We start from the raw sequence: 19,553 nt of genomic DNA, 5'->3' as shown, positions 1-19,553 counted from the left end.
ACCATTGGGGACAATCCTGAAACCTAGGAGCTCGAGGAAGGAGACCCAAGGACTGACAGTACAAGAATAGGGCCTTAGGATCTAGCACTATTTTGATAGGTGGTGTTTCAATCTGGAAACATTGAGAGGTAGTCCCGAGATTCCGGAAGCACTGCGAAGAGAAAATGTCAATGATGGGCAGGTCCTGGGATCACTAAAGAGATACTGTGACTTGGAAGCATTGAGAATAAAAGCCTCAAGGGCATGGGAGCATTGGGGATGGTTCTGGCATTAAGAAATACTGGGAAGGCCAATTAGGGGCTTGACAGCACTTGGAGGTTCCAGGTTCCAGCAGGAGTGACAAATTGGTTTAGGAGAGCCCCGACAAGTTTGGGGTGGTTGCTGGAATCTAGCAGTTATTGGGAGAGCAGAGTCTAGCAATCTTCTGGGAGAGACCCAAGGAAATGGAACACAAACGGAGCATGGTGTTGGAAATCACCTAAAAATATATAAAACTGAAACGAATGTATAAAACGGATACGAATGCGGTGTTTAAATCATTGTTTTGAGCTACAGACGGAAGGTCTATTCGAATCAGCGAAAGGCTGAGAAATGGATGGTACAGTTCTTTGTACTATATAGTTTCTGTTGCTAAGCGATTATTAAGTTAAGACTTGAACCTTGTTTATGCATTTTATGTATAATGCGAAGGGTAGGATTTGAAGTTACCATAACAAAACTGCTGGTGAGATAATGGGCCCAAGTTTCCACATGATTTGCGCCTGATTTTTAGGAGCAACTGGTGGAGAACGGACTATCTTAGAAATCCCAATTCTCCACATTTTTTTTTCTGCAGTTCTTGTCAGTTAGAACAGTTTCACTTTGGAACAGAATTTTTTCTTCAAAAGGGGGCGTGTCCGGCCACTGACGCCTGATTTCAAAGTTTCCACAGTGAAAACGTACTCCAAACTAACTTAGAATGGAGCAAGTGAAGATTTTTGTAGAACTGAAAAAACCTTGTCTACACATTAAAAAATCAGGCGCAGGTTACAAATTAGGCGTCCAGAACGAGGTGGGGGGGAGGGAGGGGGGAAGGGAAGTCATTAAATTCTATAATAAATCCTTATTTATACTTATACAAATATTATACAAATAAATCCAACCTGAATAAAAATTTATAAGCAAAGAAAAGATTAAATAAACCATCTTCCTACTTGTGTGAAAGTGCTTCAGCCAGGGAGAATGCTGCAGGAAGCCTCACAAGTTGAGGCAGCCGTTCGTTCCCGCGCGGGCAGGGGGGGGGGGGGGACGGGGAAGGAGGCAACCGTTCGTTCCCGCGGGGAGGGAAACGGCTGCCTCAACTTTCTGAGGCTTCCTGCAGCCTTCTCACTGCTGCAAGAAGCCTCAGTGCTGATGTGCTGATAGTAATGTGCTTTTATTAAAAAATGTTCAAAAATTAAACAGCTACAAAGAATTACAAAAATGGCCGAGTGCCAATGTTTCCTTCACACTGCGCGTGCGCTCCAACGCGCACGCGCAGGGTTGCCGGCAGGAAAAAAACTAATTTAAATGGTCCCCGCCCCCTCCCACTTACAAAATCGCCGCGCCAAGCAGACGTGGAGCTGCAGGACGCTCCAGAATAGCGCGTTTTTTTTCCGGCGTGAAAAACGGGCGCCCAGCTCGGAGGGGCGCCCGTTTTTTATCGTGTGGAAACTTGGGCCCAATGAATGGAAGTTGTCGGTGTTAACGTAACCATTTTGCTATGTCAAAGACTGGTTGAGGTGACAAAGCTCTGGTTTGGGCCTCATAGTTCAAAGGATTAGGCTTTGTATTAAGGGAACAGGGACAAGATAGATGAAACGTTTTCCACAGGAAGAAACCCTGGGTTAGTATAAACAGAGAAATATCAAAGGAATTCTACAGAAAAGCGACTTCGATAAAGGTATAAACAATGACAAATGGCCAGAATCATAAGACTTGTTTAAGGCAGGTTCTTGAAACAAGGATCGAGACAAAGAACTAGAAGTCTTATTGGATATTAAGGTTTATGGAGAACCTCTATGGGTTAAACTTTCCTTTCAATTTCGGAGGGTTTTCGCGATTTTCTCGGCGGTACAGCTGTTTTTCTGCCCGGCGAAAGTTTCCTCCTTAGTTTTTCCAATGGTATCGCCCAAAACGCGAAACACCCCGCCGGGACCAAACCGCCGAGAAAATCGCCAGGGCGTAAGTTTGGCCTCAACGGAAGCCTGTCCAAATCGCCGAGGGAATCGCCCTGTGAAAGCTGCTTAAACAGGGCAGTAGGTGAGTACTCTGCAAAGAAAGGTAAGTTAAAGGTTCTTTTTTTTTTTAAATTGTAAAACGGCAATTAGCTTTAAAAGTGTTTTGGGAATGTTTTCTAACTCATTATTTTTTTCTTTTAAGTGAATTTTTTTTTAAAACTTTTCCCCCCTCCCAACCGCAGCCTCGGGACTAAAATTTAAAAAAATGTTAAGAACCACCCACCTTACTTAGTTTCCCCTTTAATCGCTGAGAAACCGTCGAGAATAATGATGCAAGATTATTTTTAACTTAAAAGTGGAAATTTTCACCAGCGTTACTTACAAAACGTTAGCGGTTTTTCTGGGCGGACAATCGGGCGTTGAGGGGTTCTCGGGAAAGTCTAGCCCATGAGGTCAAAAGATCTTGTCAATATTCAGGTTCGGGCCCACCCCTAAAAATAGGTTAAAAGTGACCTCCTGGGAGCTTGCAGTCACAGACGGTGTGAGGGGTGAGCGGATCAGAACTCAAGCTGGTCGAACACGCAGAGTGATCCCATGCTTTACCGAAAGAAGCTCTAGACAGAGAAAGAGACTGCAAGCTAAAGAGAACTGCTTATGTGTGCCAGCCATTTGTCCGATCGGAATCGGTATCAACTACTTGTTACGGTTGTATGTTTTTGCTATACAGCTAATGTGTTAAATTCCGTCTTAAATTCTGATTAAATACAATATTGGTTTTACAGTCGATCCTGATTATTAAAGTGAATAGAGATAGCCTTAACCTGGCATATTTCTAACAATGGGCCCTTTCAACCATCAGGCTCTAGTCACCCTGCACTGCATTCCTGCCCATAAGCCTTCTCCATCAGTTAGTTACTACCTTTGCACTCTTACTATAAAATATTGATGGGTAAATCTTATTAAATTGAAGAAAGAAAATCACGAGCTTAGAGTGCGTAATTTCCCAATATGCATTCCTAGTATGTGCCAGGACTGTAGAAGTGGAAAATGTTATAGCCTTTAATAAATATAAATTTCCTTATTTGAAATTCTCAAAAGTTTGTGTTGATGGTTTCCAAGGTTTTATATATTTTTAAAATTCTATAAGCTTTTCTTTACTGAACTTCCAATCAAAATAAAGAGGGGAATGACTAAAAAATAAACACATTGTCCATAAACAATCTTTGTTTTGTCAACAAATGAACACAGCTGATTAAAACTTAGGTTTTGTTCATCTGTAAGCAGCTCAGTGAAAACTACATATGCAAATAAATTTAAATAAAGATCACATTTTTCTGAAATGAAACCTCAAGTACTCGCTTTACAGTTTGTTTGAACATCTTTTGCAAAAAGCAAAGAAACTATCAAATCTTCACAGGATTTGAGGACCCCTTTACTAATTTATACTGATGCATAACTGGCATGCTGAGAAACTCTAAACTGCACACGCTCAGACGCACAGTGCAGTTAAAGCACTGTCCAACTATTCAGGAGATAAAAGTCGAAGCCCAGGCTTTTGAAAAAGGTACAGCTCTGAAATAAAAGTAGAGATAAAATAGTAAGATTATTCAAATGTTTGACCTGCTATGTGATATCTGGTGTATGGGAGGGCAAGACAAAGACTGAAAATAAAACAAATCACACCTAGAAAGGCTGGAGCATTAGTTTCAGCATAGCTTGTCGCTACATTAGGCAAGTATAAAAGGTTCTGAAAATATACTTTATTAATTCATTCATAGATATATTTAAATGTTTAATCATATACTGTACATTGCAAACAGTAAATTGTTAAAGTTGAAGTGTGTCACATAATTAGGTTTGCAAGAAGAAAAGACTTTTATTTATATAGCTCCTTTCACGACCTCAGTACATCCCAAAGCTCTTTACAGCCAACGAAGTACTTTTGAAGTATAGTCACTGTTATGTAAGGAATGCGGCAGCCACTTTGCGCACAGCAAGATCCCACAAATTACAATGTGATAATAACCAGATAATCTGTTTTAGTGATGTTGATTGAGGGATGAATATTGGCCAGGACACCAGGGATATCTCCCCTGCTCTTCCTCAAAACAGTGTTGTGGGATCTTTCACGTCCACCTGAGCGCGCAGACGTCTCATCCGAAAGACAGCACCCCCAACAGTGCAGCACTCCCTCAGTACTTGCAAATGGACTGTTGGCCTTTATTGCAAGGGGGAGAGTGTATAAAAGCAGAGAAGTCCTGCTACAACTGTACAAGGTATTGACGAGGCCACAACCAGAGTACTGCGTACAGTTCTGGTCTCCGTATTTAAGGAAGGATATACTTGCATTGGAGGCTGTTCAGAGAAGGTTCACTAGGTTGATTCCGGAGATGAGGGGGTTGACTTATGAAGATAGATTGAGTATGTTGGGCCTACACTCATTGGAGTTCAGAAGAATGAGAGGTAATCTTATTGAAACATACAAGATACTGAGGGGATTCGACAAGGTGGATGGAGTGAGGATATTTCCACTCATAGGGGAAACTAAAACTAGGGGGGCCATAGCCTCAGAATAAGGGGTCGCCCATTTAAAACTTAGAGGAGGAATTATTTCTTCTCAGCGGGTTGTAAATCTATGCAATTCTCTGTCCCAGAGAGTTGTGGAGGCTCGGTCATTGAATATATTTAAGGCAGAGATAGACAGATTTCTGAGCTATAAGGGAATAAAGGGTTATGGGGAGCGGGCAAAGAAGTGGAGGGGAGTCCATCATCAGATCAGCCATGATCTTATTAAATGGCGAAGCTGGCTCGAGGAGCCAAATGGCCTACTCCTGGTACTATTTCTTATGTTCTTACTGCACTGGAGTGACAGCCTAGATTTTAGTCTTCAAGTCAAAATTAAATCATTCAAATCCAATTCTCTGGAATGCGCTACAGCCAAATTATTTTAAATTGATATTTTTGATTGCATTCTCTATAGACCACAATAACTTTTGTATAGGAAATTTAAAAAAACATTTTAACACTTCCTAAACATGTGTAATTTACTTAACATAGCTTAATGGTCCAAGTAAATTCCAAATTTCGGAGCAATTGTACATCATTCCGTTGACCTGTTTCATATACGATCAAAACCATGAGATTGTAATACCTTAATAATACCTACAAAGTGGTACATTATGGTGTAGAATTGAATAGATACTAAAATGGTTGAAGACAAGCTGCTCGGTCAGGGCATTCAATGAAAAATCAGATTTGTTGATTGCAGAAGCCAGTGACAGAGTGACACAAAAACTAGGGCTTCTCGCATCGAAACAGTGTCATGAGGCAATGCGACTCGAGGTAGAGGATTTGTCACATCAGTTACAACTACAGAGGAGGCACGCAAAACAGTGGTAAGTTATGAGTCAAATAATTTCAGGGGTTTGGCTGGCCAGGGAGGCCAGAATAGCTGTGCGGAGGTGCAGTTCACCAACCACATTGAGGGTTTTGCAAAAGGCAGAGAGAAAACTCTCACATTCTGAATTTTAAAAGGCACTTTATCAAGGAATGAGTTTCTCACCACACAGGCGTTCCTAACATGCCTGGGAAGTGGTACTATCCCACAACTCCTTCAGGATGAGATAACTTTGTGTCTTGCCTGGTCAGGGAGAAGATTTAGGAGGTTATTTGATATACCACCTGGTTGGGGGCAAAATGAACAGTTTACCACGCATGGCTGTTTAAGCTAAATAGCAGGAACCGTACATGGCAAAACCAGTGAACAACAACCTGCTAGTCTTATGACAAAACAGGTGCTGAAATGATCTCTTCCGCTAAAAGTATTGGCCTAGAATTTGCGGTCAGAAGCTTCCCGCGGGCGGATACTTCTGACCTGAAAAATTTCTACGAACTATAGTCAGATCTGCAGGAAAAACGCATTTAACTTAAAGTAACCAGATAGTTAAAAGGTTAACAGGCTGTGAGAATGTAGATAGAAGGTTTGCGAATGTGTTAGTAAGGGATCATGGGAAAATGGCCAAGAGAAATTGTCCAGCTGCGATATTTGCCCTGTCGACGCAAACAAAGGATTACTCAGAGTTGTGGTCAAACACGAGTTACGTGAAAAAGCAAAAGTCAGACATGATTCAGACGAGGGGCTGCTATAAACAGCAGTAAAATAGGGAAGTGTGATGAGATTCGAAACAATAAACACATCCCTGGAGCCCGCCCTATTTGGAGAGTTGCTAGCCTGCAATTGGGTATGCTATGGGGGAAATCGACCAATGATTGTATAAACTAAGTGTCACTCAAATGTGTTCTGCTGTAACAATGTATAAGTGTTGAGCTTTTGTACTGTTACGTAGCTTGTCAGGACAGAGGTGGACAAACTCGACTCGAGTGTGTTCCCCTTTTTCTTAACAGGTCCCGGCCGGGAGATTCTCCAATAAAGGTCTTATGTTGCTAAGACTAAAAGTGTTCGTGTGTCAGTGAATTCGCTGAAACAGATTGAAGGGAAAAGAATCCAGTATCAGCAGCTGTACTGTGCAGATAGTTTTGTAAATTGACCAGTCTCATATGAACTTGATGACCACAGCCCCACCAAGTCTGGAGTAGTTGCCTCACCCTTTTGAAATGCTAAAGTCAACCTTGCAGGAGTGAAAACCCCATTATAGACCTGAATCGCCCCATCAAAAACACTTTGCATGATGATAGTTAAACATCAAAAAGCAGGAGACTCAAAACTCCCCATCAAAAGCAGTGTGAGAGATAATGGTTGAACATCATCATCATAGGCAGTCCCTCAAACGAGGATGACTTGCTTCCACACCAAAAGGAATGAGTTCACAGATGTTTCAATGAAGGACCCAATATTCCAGTCCTGAACTCCAGGGGTGGAAAACGCCTGTGCGTGGATTTTTTTTTTTTAAACGTGTGGTGACCGTTGCACACCAGCCACCACACGGGCTTGACAGAGATAGGCCTTTATCCAGTGGCAAAGGTTAACCAGGACAACTGGAGACTTGCTCTGCTGCATGGACTTAGTGTGCACACATATCGCAGCATGGACAGATCCGTGCTGCCCCTGGGTCCTCGGCTCTTCTGGGCCCTGTACCCTCATTTGCCACACCTCCACCACGATCTCTCACTGCTCGCCCGCCACGATCTCTCACCGCTCGCCTGCCACGATCCCTCACCGCTCGTCCGCCACGATCCCTCACCGCTCAAACAACCTGAACTCTCTTAATCAACAACACATGGATCTGCTAACTTTTGCCAAGTCAATTAGGCAATTGCAAAAAGCAATCAAGCAGAATGGAGAGAAAGCAAGAGTTGCTAAGGCGCAGATCCATGGCAGAATTCATCACAATAGTGAAGATGAGAGTTTGTCTTCACAACGACAGTGGAGTTGTTACTTCTACCAATGCTATTATGGATGGACTTGTTTACATGTAAGTTGGTGAAGACAAGGGGAGGGGGCGAAATTGCCCCGCGCCCCATTTGGGACGCACAATTTGAATATGAATATTTAACGCCCGGCGAGGTGGGGTACTAAATGTCGCTGAATTGAGGTCTTTGTTTGGAATAAAATGTACAGCCCGGTATCGGAGGCATGATTCGCTTCCACAGGGCGGTAGTGGGGCGAGAGGCTCAGTGCCACACTGTCAGCACGGCGCTGATAATGTCAGCGCGACGCAGCTTTAACGCTTTCCTGGTGCCCACTGGGCCACCAGGGAGGGTTTTGGGGAGGGGGGGGGGGGGGGCGGGGGTGGTGTGGAAGATAGAAGTCCAACCAGGAAAGAATTGAAATAGTTGAGGCTGGAGGTGGCGACGGCATGGATAAAAATTGTTGGTGCAGGTGACATAATACAGGTGGAGTTAGGGGGTCTTTGTATGAGAAAACATGTGGTGTCGGAAGTTCAGCTCAAGATCAAATGGAATATCGAAGTTTCAAATAGTCTGTTTCAGCCGGAGATGTTGGCTGGAATAAAAAGCAAGGTTACAGATTTTGTGGTGGGAGCACAAAGCTTTGGACTTCTAATATTTAACTGGAGGAAATTGAGGCTCATCCAAGACAGGATATTGAACAATTAGTTTGAGACAGGTGATGAAGTAGGGTTGGGTCTTGTGAGTATACATGTGGAAGCTGACCTCGTCTGCAGCTGAAGTTGCCAAATGACAGCATGTAGATGAGGAAGAGTGGAGGACCACTATAGAGGTAGAAATGTGGGAGCAGGAAGATAAGCCATTACTGGAGATGTATTGGCTATGATTGGAAACATACGATAAGCACTATGTATGCTGTATGTAGGGCACCAGCCACAGGTACTCATGTATGCTCTTGTTTCAGAAATAGAAAATGTGCACAGTATTTCTGTTAACATTTGAAAAGACAAGTTAACGTTTTATACTGTAATGGCTATGGTATGGAACTAGTGATCTTGAGGTAGTGATTTGTGAAATTGAATTCAATAAATCTGATAATTTATTGCCTAGCACCAGGAAAACTGATCATCATAGCTTCTATGTTAAAAAAAGTCTAGCCTACAATATGCCCTCTGAAATAGCTTAGCAAACCACTCAGTCCAATTGCTTCATCAGACATTTTAGCAATGATTCAGGCATCAGCTAGGACAAGACTCTTGTCAATCAAAGTCCAAGTGACCCTGCAACGTCCTCCTCGCTAACATTGAAGTGCCTCATAGCCAATATCACGGACACCTCCCTCACCATCTTTGTATGGCTTCAAGTCAAACAAGACCAAAGAAATCTGCTGATCATCATCTACCACCCCCAACTAGTAATTCAGTGCGCATCCACTTTGAACACTGCTCGAGGAACCATGAAAGGAAGCAAGGTCACAGCTCTGAGTGAGACTTAAGTGCCCACCATCAATAGTGGTTCTGTAGTACCATCACTGGCAAAATTCTGAAGGACATAAACTGCCAAACTGGATGTGCATCAGATGGTGAGGGAACCAACACAAGAGATTAATCCATATGACCTCGGGGGCGAAATTGCCCCTTTTTATAGCCCCGTTAGTGCTAACAAGGTGCTAATGACTTATTGCCCGGGGGCGGGCGGCAGAAGCAACCCACCCAGAATTGCCCCCGGGATGCTATAGGTGAAAACTATTAAATGGAGCTATTAGAGGTCCTATCAAGAGGACAAAATGAGAAATAAAAAGTAATAAAATTATGACATCATAAGGATGGAGGACAGTGATTGGTTCTTCCAGATTAATTAAATCACTGGACAGGGAATGAATCTTAAAGAAAGCTAATAACGGATTTAATTTGCTTCAATTGCTGATTTTCTAATTTTAAACTTAATTTATAATTAATCTTTATTATACTGATTTTACTATTATATACTCCTTATTGTATTATTTACAATGTAATTTGAATTTTTTTTAAAGTTTTTTTTGCCTGTGTCAACCTGCGTGTGCATTTTGGCTGCCACTTCGGACCAGAGCCTTTAACCTCTTTTTATATACTTCCTTCTCACGCTTTTTCTTTCTTTCCTTCAATGGTCAATATTTAACATGTTGTAAAATTGTTGTGGAGTGCCTTGGGATATTTTACTATGTTAAAAGCGCTATATAAATAGAAGTTATTATTAATAAAATGGGTTTGCGCTGCGCCCCTTATTTTTCACCCCGTGCGCGCTGACCCCTTATCGCCTCTCGCTGACTCCTTTGAGTCACGAAGCTGTCGTGATTGGGGCGCCCCGGCTGCTCTTAAAAGGAGAGAGCCTTGCGCCATAGCCGCCATTGTAGTTCAGCCGAACTGCCATCATGCAGCCCCACACCCCCTCATTTGTAATATTTCAAGGCAATAAATAATTGGTACTTTGATAATAGATTTTTACATTCCTGAACAAAGCTAGAACAATGGGATAATTTATCTTTATGATAGAGAACACTAAAAATATCCCAACAGTGAATACTCAAGGAGCTATGGGGGGCGGGGGTGGGGTGGGAAAGAGGGGGGGGGAGGAACTTAACACAATCACTAAGGAAGAGGTACTCAGTAAGATAATGGAACTAAAGGCGGGTAAATCCCCTGGACCTGATGGCATGCATCCTAGGGTCTTAAAGAGAAGTAGCGGCAGGGATTGTGGATGCATTGGTTGTAATTTACCAAATTTCCTGGATTCTGGGGAGGGCCCAGCAGATTGGAAAACTGAAAATGTAACACCCCTATTTAAAAAAGGAGGCAGACAATAGACCAGTTAGCCTAACATCTGTCATTGAGAAAATGTTGGAGTCCATTATTAAAGAAGCAACAACAGGACATTTGGAAAAGCATAATTCAGTCAGGCAGAGACGGCATGGATTTATGAAGGGGAAGTCATGTTTGACAAATTTGCTGAAATTCTTTGAGGATGTAACGAACAGAGTGGATAAAGGGGAACCAGTGGATGTGGTATATTTGGTCTTCCAGAATGCATTTGAAAAGGTGCCACATAAAAGGTTACTGCACAAGATAAAAGTTCACGGGTTGGGGGTAATATATTAGCATGGATAGAGGATTGGCTAACTAACAGAAAACAGAGAGTCAGGATAAATGGTTCATTCTCAGGTTGGCAATCAGTAACTAGTGGGATGTCGCAGGGATCATTGCTGGGACCCCAACTATTTACAATCTATATTAACAACTTGGATGAAGGGACAGAGTGTAACGTAGCCAAGTTTGCTGACGATACAAAGATGGAAGGAAAAGCAATGTGTGAGGAGGACACAAAAAACCTGCAAAAAGACATAGGCAGGCTAAGTGAGTGGGCAAAAATTTGGCAGATGTAGTAATAATGTTGGAAAGTGTGAGGTTATGCACTTTGGCAAAAAAAAAATCGAAGAGCAAGTTATTATTTAAATGGAGAAAAATTGCAAAGTGCTGCAGTACAGTGGGACCAGGGGGTCCTGGTGCATGAAACACAAAAAGGTTAGTATGCAGGTATAGCATGTGATCAGGAAAGCCAATGGAATCTTGGCCTTTATTGCAAAGGAGATGGAGTATAAAAGCAGGGAAGTCTTGATATAGTTATACAGGGTATTGGTGAGGCCACATCTGGAATACTGCGTGCAGTTTTGGTTTCCATATTTAAGAAAGGATATACTTGCTTTGGAGGCAGTTCAGAGAAGGTTCATTAGGTTGATTCCGGAGATGAAGGGGTTGACATAAGGAAAGGTTGAGTAGGTTGCACCTCTACTCCTTGGAATTCAGAAGAATAAGAGGTGATCTTATCGAAACTTATAAGATTATGAGAAGGCTTGACAAGGTGGATGCAGAGAGGATGTTTCCACTGATAGGAGAGACCAGAACTCGGGGGCATAATCTTAGAATAAGGGGCCGCCTATTTAAAACTGAGATGAGGAAGAATTTCTTCTCTCAGAGGGTTGTAGATCTGTGAAATTCGCTGCCTCAGAGCTGTGGAAGCTGTGTAATTGAATAAATTTAAGCCAGAGATAGACAGTTTCTTAACCGATAAGGGAATAAGACGTTATGGGGAACGGGCAGGGAAGTGGACCAGAGTCCATGATCGGATCAGCCATGATCGTATTAAATGGCGGAGCGGGCTCGAGGGGCCATATGGCCTACTCCTGTTCCTATTATGTTCTTGTGACTAGAAGATAAATACAGAGATATGGACACGCAGCCTAAGGCATCTGAATAGTACAAAGATCGACCATTCCCCCTTTAAAAGTTAGAATTTTCAGGATGGTCGCAAGTCCACAGACACTCTACAGAGCCGGAACTGTTCACTCCATGCCTAGGATTGTATTAATTGCTCGTCAGGTTGTATTATAACACTGCTGAGTCATTATATATTAAAACTTTTTTTTTTCATTAACCAACCATTTAAGCCTGAATCACACAGAAGTTATTGTTGAGGGACTAATAAAGACTTGCATTTATACATTTATATAGCGTCTTTCACAACCACCAGATGTCCCAAAGCACTTTACTGCCAATGAAGTACTTTTCTGAAGTATAGTCACTGTTGATGCAAGAAATGCAGCAACCAATTTGCGCACAGCAAACTTCCACAGACAGCAATGTGATAATGATCAGATAATTTGTTTCAGTGATGTTGATTGAGGGATAAATATAGAAACATAGAAAATAGGTGCAGGTGTAGGCCATTCGGCCCTTCGAGCCTGCACCGCCATTCAATGAGTTCATGGCTGAACATGCAACTTCAGTACCCCATTCCTGCTTTCTCGCCATACCCCTTGATTTCCCCCTAGTAATAAGGACTAAATCTAACACCTTTTTGAATATTTTTAGTGAATTGGCCTCAACTACTTTTTGTGGTAGAGAATTCCACAGGTTCACCACTCTCTGGGTGAAGAGGTTTCTCCTCATCTTGGTCCTAAATGGCTTACCCCTTATCCTTAGACTGTGACCCCTGATTCTGGACTTCCCCAACATTGGGAACATTCTTCCTGCATCTAACCTGTCTAAACCCGTCAGAATTTTAAACGTTTCGATGAGATCCCCTCTCATTCTTCTGAACTCCAGTGAATACAAGCCCAGTTCCAGTCTTTCTTGATATGACAGTCCCGCCATCCCGGGAATCAGTCTGGTAAACCTTCGCTGCACTCCCTCAATAGCAAGAATGTCCTTCCTCAAGTTAGGAGACCAAAACTGTACACAATACTCCAGGTGTGGCCTCACCAAGGCCCTGTACAACTGTAGTAACACCTCCCTGCCCCTGTACTCAAATCCCCTCGCTATGAAGGCCAACATGCCATTTGCCTTCTTAACCGCCTGCTGTACCTGCATACCAACCTTCAAATGACTGATGTACCATGACACCCAGGTCTTATTGCACCTACCCTTTTCCTAATCTGTCACCATTCAAATAATAATCTGTCTCTCTGTTTTTACCACCAAAGTGGATAACCTCACATTTATCCACATTATACTTCATCTGCCATGCATTTGCCCACTCACCTAATCTATCCAAGTCACTCTGCAGCATCACAGCATCTTCCTCGCAGATCACACTGCCACCCAACTTAGTGTCATCCACAAATTTGGAGATACTACATTTAATCCCCTCGTCTAAATCATTAATGTACAATGGAAACAGCTGGGGCCCCAGCACAGAGCCTTGCGGTACCCCACTAGTCACTGCCTGCCATTCTGAAAAGTACCCATTTACTCCTACTCTTTGCTTCCTGTCTGCCAACCAGTTTTCAATCCAGGTCAGCACACTACCCCCAATCCCATGTGCTTTAACTTTGCACATTAATCTCTTGTGTGGGACCTTGTCGAAAGCCTTCTGAAAGTCCAAATACACCACATCAACTGGTTCTCCCTTATCCACTCTACTGGAAACATCCTCAACAAATTCCAGAAGATTTGTCAAGCATGATTTCCCTTTCACAAATCCATGCTGACTTGGACCTATCATGTCACCTCTTTTCAAATGCGCTGCTACGACATCCTTACTAATTGATTCCATCATTTTACCCACTACCGATGTCAGGTTGACCGGTCTATAATTCCCTGTTTTCTCTCTCCCTCCATGTTTTAAAAAAGTGGGGTTACATTGGATCAGTACCTATGGAGTGGAGGGTAGCCAGAGTCTATGGAATGTTGGAAAATGACTGTCAATGCATCCGCTATTTCCAAGGCCACCTCCTTAAGCACTCTGGGATGCAGTCCATCAGGCCCTGGGGATTTATCGGCCTTCAATCCCATCAATTTCCCCAACACAATTTCCCAACTAATTAGGATTTCCCTCAGTTCCTCCTTCTTACTAGACCCTCTGACCCCTTTTATATCCGGAAGGTTGTATGTGTTCTCCTTAGTGAATACCGAACCAAAGTACTTGTTCAATTGGTCTGCCATTTCTTTGTTCCCAGTTATGACTTCCCCTGATTCTGACTGCAGAGGACCTACGTTTGTCTTTACTAACCTTTTTCTCTTTACATACCTATAGAAGCTTTTGCAGTGCATTTTAATGTTCCCTGCAAGCTTCCTCTCGTACTCTATTTTCCCTGCATTAATCAAACCCTTTGTCCTCCTCTGCTGAGTTCTAAATTTCTCCCAGTCCCTGGGTTCGCTACTATTTCTGGCCAATTTGTATGCCACTTCCTTGGCTTTAATACTATCCCTGATTTCCCTTGATAGCCACGGTTGAGCCACCTTCCCTTTCTTATTTTTTCGCCAGACAGGGATGTACAATTGTTGTAGTTCATCCACACGGTCTCTAAATGTCTGCCATTGCCCATCCACTGTCAACCCCTTAAGTATCATTCGCCAATCTATCCTAGCCAATTCACGCCTCATACCTTCAAAGTTACCCTTCTTTAAGTTCTGGACCATGGTCTCTCTGAATTAACTGTTTCATTCTCCATCCTAATGTAGAATTACACCATATTATGGTCACTCTTCCCCAAGGGGCCTCGCACAACGAGATTGCTAATTAATCCTCTCTCATTACACAACACCCAGTCTAAGATGGCCTCCCCCCTAGTTGGTTGCTCGACATATTGGTCTAGAAAACCATCCCTTATGCACTCCAGGAAATCCTCCTCCACCGTATTGTTTCCAGTTTGGTTAGCCCAATCTATATGCATATTAAAGTCACCCATGATAACTACTGCACCTTTATTGCATGCACCCCTAATTTCCTGTTTGATGCCCTCCCCAACATCACTACTACTGTTTGGAGGTCTGTACACAACTCCCACCAGCGTTTTCTGCCCTTTGGTATTCCGTAGCTCCACCCATACCGATTCCACATCATCCAAGCTAATGTCTTTCCTTACAATTGCATTAATTTCCTCTTTAACCAGCAACGCCACCCCGCATCCTTTTCCTTTCTGTCTATCCTTCCTAAATGTTGAATACCCTTGGATGTTGAGTTCCCAGCCTTGGTCACCCTGGAGCCATATCTCAGTGATGCCAACCATATCGTATCCGTTAACTGCTATCTGCACAGTTAATTCGTCCACCTTATTCCGAATACTCCTCGCATTGAGGCACAGAGCCTTAAGTCTTGCCTTTGACCCTTTAAAATTTTGCTGTAAAGTGGCCCTTTTTGTTTTTTGCCTTGGGTTTCTCTGCCCTCCACTTTTACTCATCTCCTTTCTGTCTTTTGCCTCTCTCTCCCTGCATTGGTTCCCATCCCCCTGCCATATTAGTTTATCTCCTCCCCAACAGCACTAGCAAACACTCCCCCAAGGACATTGGTTCCGGTCCTACCTTGGTGCAGACCGTCTGGTTTGTACTGGTCCCATCTCCCCCAAAACCGGTTCCAATGTCCCAGGAATTTGAATCCCTCCCTGCTGTACCACTGCTCAAGCCACGTATTCATCTGAGCTATCCTGTGATTCCTACTCTAACTAGCACGTGGCACTGGTAGCAATCCCAAGATTACTACTTTTGAGGTCCTACTTTTTAATTTAGCTCCTAGCTCCTTAAATTCGTCTCGTAGGACCTCATTCCATGTTTTACATATATCGTTGGTACCAATGTGCACCACGACAACTGGCTGCTCACCCTCCCTTTTCAGAATGTCCTGCGCCCGCTCCGAGACATCCTTGACCCTTGCACCAGGGAGGCAACATACCATCCTGGAGTCTCGGTTGCGGCCCCAGAAACGCCGATCTATTCCCCTTACAATTGAATCCCCTATCACAATCGCTCTCCCACTCTTTTTCCTGCCCTCCTGTGCAGCAGAGACAGCCACGGTGCCATGAACTTGGCTGCTGCTGCCCTTCCCTGATGAGTCATCCCCCTCAACAGTACTCAAAGCGGTGGATCTGTTTTGCAAAGGAGAAGTTTCTCCTCATCTCAGTCCTAAATGGCCTAGCCCTTATCCTAAGACTGTGTCCCCTGGTTCTGGACTTCCCCAAGACTATTTTGCAGGACTAACAGCCTTTTGTTGCAACAGTAACCATGGCAAACAAATGCCCTTTCATCCTCCTTGTGTTTAATTCCTTTCATGGTTTTCCCTCTCTCGATCTGTGTAACTTCATCCAGTGATGTGCAATGGGACATTTTTCCAAACGTTCAAGGCGCTATATTGATGCAACTTGCTGTTACAACTATTGAACAGTATGATAAATCAGTAACAAAAAATGACATTTCTTCCTCCACTACTTTAAACAGATTGAAACGTTTATTAAAATAGCAAAATGAATTTGTGCATTTGTTGTCAGTATCGCACAGCAGTTTCAACCCACACGTTATTCGGGGTGCCTGTAGGTGACACTGCAACTATAAAGGGCTAGGACAAAGAGGTCATGGTCCATGTACTACTGCTAAGTCAAGGGTAAAGTCAACACTGAGGGCAAGGGTAGGAGCATGGGTTAGGGCTAGGATCAAGATCAAGGGCAGGGGCTGTGACAAGGGCTACGTCAAGGAGGCCTGTATCTGAAGCTCCCTCCCTCCAGATTTGGCCCCAGTTGACTGGCGTCTCTCTCTCTCGGTCTGCCTGTCCCCGAGGTGTTGGCCTCTCTTGGCTGTCGCTCACCTGAAGGAAGCAGCTCCCCGGGCCCGTGTGCTCCCGCACGACCGTGCTGTACAATTGCCGCTCGAAGACTGGCTCGTTGTCGTTCACATCCTCGACGTGCAGCAAGACGGTGGCGGTGGAGGAGAGGGGCGGCTCACCCAGGTCCTGGGCCACCACCACCAAGCGGATCACCTCCTGGATCTCCCGGTCCAGCCAAGCCGAAGCCACCGCCGGGCTGATGAACCCCGTCAGCGGGTCGATTTGAAAACACCGCTCGCCGTTCGCAGCCCCGCCTCGCTCTGCCTCGTGCTCCAAGATGGTGTACCGAACGGCGCCGTTGACGCCGCCATCCGGGTCGTACGCGCGTACCTGCAGCAGCGTGGCACCGCCAGCGGCCAGCGGGCCCTCGGGGACGCGCACCGTGTACTCGTCCTGTTGGAAAGCGGGCGCGTTGTCGTTGATGTCGGTGACGCGCAGGTAGATGGAGCGCTCGGTGCGCCGCGGCGGGGCCGCCGAGTCCCAGGCGCTCAGTGTGAGACGGTGCGAGTCGTGCTCCTCACGGTCCAGCGTGCCGCTCACGCACAGCAGGTAAACCGAGTGCGGCTGCGAGCCGAGCAGCGCGAATTGCCCGCCGCTGCCCTCTTCCTGCAGCCCGAGCCGCAGGCCGCTGCCGTCCCCCAGGTCAGGATCGGATACTGAGATCCTGGCCACCAGGTGCCCGCGGGCCGCCCCCTCCGACACCTCGGCCTGCCCGCTCTCGCTCAGGTACAGCACGCTGATGGAGGGGCTGTTGTCGTTGATGTCGAGCAGTCGGACGGTGAGGAAGGCGCTGCCGAGCTCGGGCGGCGAACCGTGGTCCCGGGCCCGGATGACGAGCTGGTGCGAGGGCCGACTCTCCCGGTCCAGCGCTTTCCGCACCCGGACCACGCCGCTCTCCCCGTCGATGACGAAGTGGCCGTTCGGGTCGCTTTGCCTGCGGTTGATCTCGTACGTGATGAAGCCGTTGCTCCCTTGGTCCGGGTCGCTAGCCTGGACTTGGAAGACCCGGGAGCCCGGAGCCGCGTTTTCCCAGATCCAAGCTTCATATTCGGTCTGGTTAAACCGAGGCTGGTTGTCATTTTCGTCCAATACCTTAATGTCTAGTTGCATCCGCCCCGTCTTCGGAGGACTGTCGCCATCGAAAGCCTCAAGGGTGAGCGAATAAAAGTCAGCGGTCTCCCGGTCCAGGGGGCCGGTTACTACAAGCTCTAGACTGAGGCTGTTCACCCCTTTCTCGGACTGAAGTTGAAAAGATCCCGGGTTTCCTCGGGTGATCGCATAGCCTTGGATGCTAAACTCTTCCGTGTCTGGGTCCCAGGCTTCATCCAATTCAAATCTTGTCCCAATCGGAGTTAATTCCGAGACATTGAGTTGAATTTTATCCCTCGGGAAGACCGGTGTGTGGTCATTCACGTCCTTGACCAAGATCTCCACTTTGACCATCTGCCCCGTTAGAGTTACAGCCACGAATTCGTATCGATCTGTAGTCTCTCGATCTAGTACTTTTGCTGTTTTTATAATTCCGGTGTCCACATCGACGTGTAGGTCACTACAAACAACAGATTCTTTGCTTTCCGAAATAAAATAGCCACTGGTTGGTGTCCCAGCAGTAAGCACAGAGCTGATATCCCCCACTATAGTCTCTGGCGGTTGTCCCTCGTCTATAGACAAACTCAATCTGTGTGGCACGACAAGCTGACCAGTCCCCGAAAGTAGCACCGTTTGAACGAATAATGTGAGGAATTTATAGTGGCATTTATTCCGATAATGGTAAAAATGTTTTGCCATTTTTCTCAGTCTTCGGTGCTCTTTATATAATTAATAAAATTAACGGAATCGCGTTCACCAAACGAAATCAAAGCTTCACATGCTCAGCATCTACCTGGTATTCACGTGTTTCCGATAATACAACACATCAAAGCAGAAGTGCTGAATTCCTGTGTAAAAATCCCAGGCGTCTTAGGACTGCTAAATAAACGTTATCGAAATCTATCGTTTGTGTATGTCTATTTCTTGCTGTCTCGCTGAGTCCCAATACGTCGTGATCAAAATTTTTATTTCTTAACCTCCAAGTCTGCTGTGTCACTAGATTTTAAAACTGACTACAGTAAATATTGGGTACGGAACCTGCACCGCATCCTATTGTGATCTCTTCGGCTTCTTGCTTTCGCCCACTGTCCTCTCGCTGCCAATTACAGCGACTGACGCATGGGACAAACATATGACAAACTCCAGCTGGTTAAAGAAAGAAGTACAGAGAAGGACTTGTATTGCTTCTGTTGAATGTCACGCGTAATGAGAGAAGCTAATCAGGGCCGAGTACATAGAATGATACAGCGTAGAAGGAGGCCATTCGGCTAATCGTGTCTGTGCCTAGTCCCAGCCCCACAGTTACTCTTTCCCCATAGCCTTGCAAATATTTCCTTTTTAAGCATAAATCCAATTCCCTTTTGAAAGTTACCATTGAATCTGCTTCCACCACCCTTTCAGGCAGTGCATTCGAGATCATAACAACTCGCTGTGTAAAAAGACAATTGGTAATTGGAGTTATTCCTGGTCTCCCAGATGATTTTGGAGTAGTAAGTGGATTTGGCTGTGGAAAATGAATGCTTTTAATGCTGAAGATAATTAAAGCAGATGTGGTAGTAGAGAGTCAGTCCACTCACTCCCCGAAGTTGTTCAAGCTTGCAGCCCATAGGTTTGAGGCCATGGAGGTGCCTGTTGTATTGGGGGAGTAGCAAAGGTGAGAGACCCTCCAGAATATGGTGGAGATAAAATGCTTGTGGAGTAAATTGACTGAAGTACTAATGTTAATAAAAACAAAATGCTGGAAATACTCAGCAAGTCAGGCAGCATCTGTGG

The 19,553-nt window shown here is 44.8% G+C and overlaps 1 protein-coding gene across 1 annotated transcript in view; it reads right to left on the bottom strand.

Moving 5' to 3' along the window:
* Positions 1-18,479, bottom strand: part of dchs2 (dachsous cadherin-related 2) — a 177,558-nt gene extending 159,079 nt beyond the window's left edge. The window contains exon 1 of the mRNA XM_070862278.1: positions 16,674-18,479. Coding sequence (XP_070718379.1) covers positions 16,674-18,479 — 1,806 coding nt within the window. The remainder of the gene's footprint in view (positions 1-16,673) is intronic.
* Positions 18,480-19,553: the final 1,074 nt, after the last annotated feature.

Source organism: Pristiophorus japonicus, chromosome 2, assembly GCF_044704955.1.
Source record: "Pristiophorus japonicus isolate sPriJap1 chromosome 2, sPriJap1.hap1, whole genome shotgun sequence".
Taxonomy (NCBI): Eukaryota; Metazoa; Chordata; class Chondrichthyes; family Pristiophoridae; genus Pristiophorus; species Pristiophorus japonicus.
Note: the sequence above shows the minus strand (reverse complement) of the source record. Positions and strands in the feature narration are given on the sequence as shown.